The 3,933-nt window shown below is 43.0% G+C and overlaps 1 protein-coding gene across 1 annotated transcript; it reads right to left on the bottom strand.

Moving 5' to 3' along the window:
* Positions 1-1,475: 1,475 nt before the first annotated feature.
* Positions 1,476-2,882, bottom strand: LOC121182582 (E3 SUMO-protein ligase ZBED1-like). The gene is made up of 2 exons (XM_041039178.1): positions 2,436-2,882; positions 1,476-2,257 (listed from the first exon to the last, which is right to left on the bottom strand). The coding sequence occupies exons 1-2, from the start codon at positions 2,880-2,882 to the stop codon at positions 1,763-1,765; spliced, it is 942 nt and encodes a 313-aa protein (XP_040895112.1). The 3' UTR covers positions 1,476-1,762.
* Positions 2,883-3,933: the final 1,051 nt, after the last annotated feature.

The raw sequence follows: 3,933 nt of genomic DNA, 5'->3' as shown, positions 1-3,933 counted from the left end.
GTGAAGACGCTCATCAGCATCCCACTGAGAAGTTTCAAACTGTCAGCCAACATCCACCAACTCCAAATTGGAGTTAAATTGAAGAGGCGTCCGGCTGGAGAAAGGCCAAGACAAGCAGGCCCAAGCATCGCTGCAGCGGCAGATGTCGATGAAGGTTTTTAATGGAGTTGAATTAATTCACGCAGGGTGTAATTTGTCCTGTGGATGTGGGAGGCGTACTAAGCCTGAACTTTTTCAGGGTCACAGGAGTCGTTATATTGATAGACATCTGCTGAGGCGGCCTGCAAATTTGCAAAAACTGACAGATCTGCTCTGATGTTGAGATAATGATAAATTGCATTCCTCCGATGTGAGGCCTGTTGTGAAGCCAGAATTATGTCCTCAAATTTGCTTGACCAGTATTCTGCAAAGGGACAATGTCACAGTCATCAATATGTAAATAAATACTGATATATTTTTCTACTTCATTTTCCAAATATGAATTGGTTCAGCTATTGGACGTCCATGTAGACATATGTTCAACTATATTTGAAGGACCCATCTGTATTTGTTTTTATGTTCAGAGTGTTTACATTTTGAATATTTTAGCATAAGGAGTGTGACATAAAGATGAAACATTGGCAGACTTTTTCTGTTTCTCAGCTAATCATAACTGAAAATTGCTGAACTGAAAACTGAAAAAAAGTATTTTTTTTCCTCCAATTTTTACAAACCAGTATTGATTCACACAAAGTAAATGCTATTAACTTAAATTTTCTTGTTTTGTTGGTCCAGCCTGATAACCAAACTCAAGTGCCGTTTTCACAGTTCAGTAGTGACTTACATTTCTGTCCCATTAAGGGTGATTCAACATGGGCACTTAGGTAGGTTTCTAGAAGCAGTTCATTTAAAGTCTGTGACATCAGTCAAACAAATATCCAATATCTAATAGTTGGTATCACTGTAAGTCAGTTTACAAGAAACTGTTCAGCTACATCACTTCCAGCCATCAGTTTTTCTCTCACTATTTTTCTGGTTTTTGCACAGGAAGATAACAGCCCCATTCTGGATCCCACCTTCAAAGCTCTGATTGGCTTAGTAGTGTTTTTTTTCCTACCAGGGACACTGGTGTCAATGACCGCAACACCAGATCTATTTGAATCACTGGAAAAAAATCCCATGGACACACCATTCAAATCTTTTCTGCATATTTATAGATCTGAGAGCATCAGCAGGTGACAGTTTTGTTTTTTGAATGTTGGTGGTGAAGGCAACCTTGGTTGTTGTTGTTTATCTCTGCATCATGTATTGTGGCTAGACTGCTATAGACTGCAAGGCACATAATTACTAAAAGGTAATGTCTTTCTGCTCAGATGGGTTGCCAGTAGGGATGTAACGATACACTCCACTCACGATTCGATACGGTTCACGATTTTTTGGTCACGATACGATTTTCTCACGATTTAATCAAAATAAACTACAGACAATGAGCAAATAAAATGATCTTTTATTGTTAGGAAAAAATAGAAACTCTTGTCAAACATCTCGTTTCTTTAGAAACACAAGTAGACTCTAAGTAAACAAGACAAGTAAACTGGTGTTAACTGGTGTAATTCATTATCTTAAATAACAAAAGAATATACAGTCTTGACCAAAAAAGAGGTCCTTTCTTCACAGAAACACTGTTAAAGACTGTTTTTGTGTCTTAAGTAGTTATTTACTTTAATAGCAAAGAATGACTGGATTTTTAAAAACAAATCCCACATCAAAACATAAAATCTCTTCAAATAAAGAAAGACTGGCTTGTGTAGCTTGAAACTTTAAGGTTTCTCTTGAGGAAAATCAGCATGTCAACATTCTCAGGCCGAAGCTGAGATCTCTGTGAGGTTACAACATCCCCTGCGGTCGAAAAGACCCTTTCACTAGGGACAGAGGTGGCTGGTGTGGTGAGGTAAGCCTTTGCTAGAGGTGAAAGCAGTGGGTAAAACTTACTGTTCTCCTTCCACCATTTGAGTGGGCAGCTTGTGAGGGAAATAGACATTTCACTTCTGTACCTGACAATTTCTGCCTCAATCCCACACATGTGATTGGTCTGTGCTACCCCTATACTTTCTGTGAAAGTCCCTTCTAGGAGATCTTCCAATGCAGTCTTCTTGAGAGGTGGTTGTTGAAGGTCTGATTCCACCATGTCTGCTGGGACAGCAGGCTGCTCTGCTGCATGTGTAGAGGCACCGGTGTCTGTTACACCCTCATTAGTTTCCTCCACAGAGGAATTGGTCTGTAAACAGCAAGACATGAACTTGGTGACATATTATATTATATTATTCATATGTACAAATATTTAAAAAATCAAATATGTTTAATGATAAAAAGGCAAACAATTGTGCAGGAGAGGAAAACAATCCCACAGGGCTTATATAAAACCCTCCCCTCCAATACAAAAGTGAAATAAGTACCTGGTTATGTATCTGCACAGCTTTCTCCTTCACCCTCTGGAACACATCCTGGCGCTGATCTTCAGTAAGATGAGGTAGAGAGCGGAATCTGGGGTCTAATGCAGTGCAGTCCAGCAGATGGTTGTCCCCAGGGCCAGTGTATCTGTCTGATAAATTGTTGAAGATGGCTTTCTTCATCATGCTCACCGTGGTGGAGTCCTCTTCTACAGGCAACATGCTCTGCTCAATCGTGTGTTTTAAGGGCACAATTAGAGACACTGTTGGGTTTTGTTCATCACTTAGCACAGTGGTGACTGTCTTTAAAGGTTTGAGGAGTTTCACGATGTCTTCGGCATCACGGATGTCCAGGCTGTCCAGTGTGTCGATTTCACGAGCGTTACGGCGGACTTCTGGGCTAAGCAGAGCAGCAGCCACAGCCGGTTGCAGCTCGAGATATCGTTCCAACATATCCAAGCTGCTATTCCAGCGTGTAGTAACGTCCACAATTAGCTTGTGCTCATTGATGTCCGGGCCAAGCAGTAGTTTTTGCTTCGCAGCCAACACAGCAGTGGCTGTTGGGCTTCTGTGGAAGAAGTTCACAATCCGCCGGATCCGACCCAGCAAGCGCGCTACGCGCGGCACACTCAAACCAGCCTGGGTGGCTAAATTTAAAGTGTGGGCGAAACACTTGATGTGCGGTGCCAGCCCGGCTTCCCTCACTGCCACATCCATGTTTCTCGCATTGTCGGTGACTACAGGGATACCTTGTTGCCTTTCCAGCTGCCATTCCGCCACGGCCTCCTTTAGCACTTCAGCTATATTGGCCCCAGTATGTGACTCCAAAAGAGGTCGCGTCTGAAGCACAAAACCGGCCAACTCCCACTCAGCATTGATCACATGAGCAGTTATAGTGATATAACTTTGCGTTGCTCTAGATGTCCACCCGTCGGTTGTGATAGACACAGTATCAGCCGTCCGGAGAACCTCAACCACGTGAGCTCTAACCTCCTGATAGAGTTTTGGCACCACTACCTGGCTGAAGTGCTGTCGTGATGGGATGCGGTATTTGGGCTCCAGCGTGTTGATCAACAGCCGAAAACCGTCATTTTCAACAACGGAAAATGGCCTCAAATCTTTTCCAATAAAATAACCAATTGCCCTGGTAATTTCTTGCGCTCTTGCGTTGTTATGGGGGAGAGGAGATGCAAAGCTTCTCCTCAGGGTGGTTTGACCCTTGGGCAATTTTCGCTCAGGAGGTGGCGTAAGGTCACTTTGCTTCTCACTGTGGTGGCGCCTAATATGCTGCTGCATGTTGGTAGTGTTGCCGGTATATGTTAGCAGTCTCTTGCAATATTTACATGCTGTTTTGGTTTTGTCTGTCCATTTCTCACCGGTTGTATTTGTGTATATGGGGAAACCAAAATGCCGCCACACAGGTGATTTAAAACCGCTTGATGCATCCTCTATTTCAAAATTGTTGCCTACCGTAGCCATGTCTTCCCTCGTTCTTTCCCCAAAC

This window comes from Toxotes jaculatrix, chromosome 5 (assembly GCF_017976425.1).
Source record: "Toxotes jaculatrix isolate fToxJac2 chromosome 5, fToxJac2.pri, whole genome shotgun sequence".
NCBI classification, from domain to species: domain Eukaryota; kingdom Metazoa; phylum Chordata; class Actinopteri; family Toxotidae; genus Toxotes; species Toxotes jaculatrix.
Note: the sequence above shows the minus strand (reverse complement) of the source record. Positions and strands in the feature narration are given on the sequence as shown.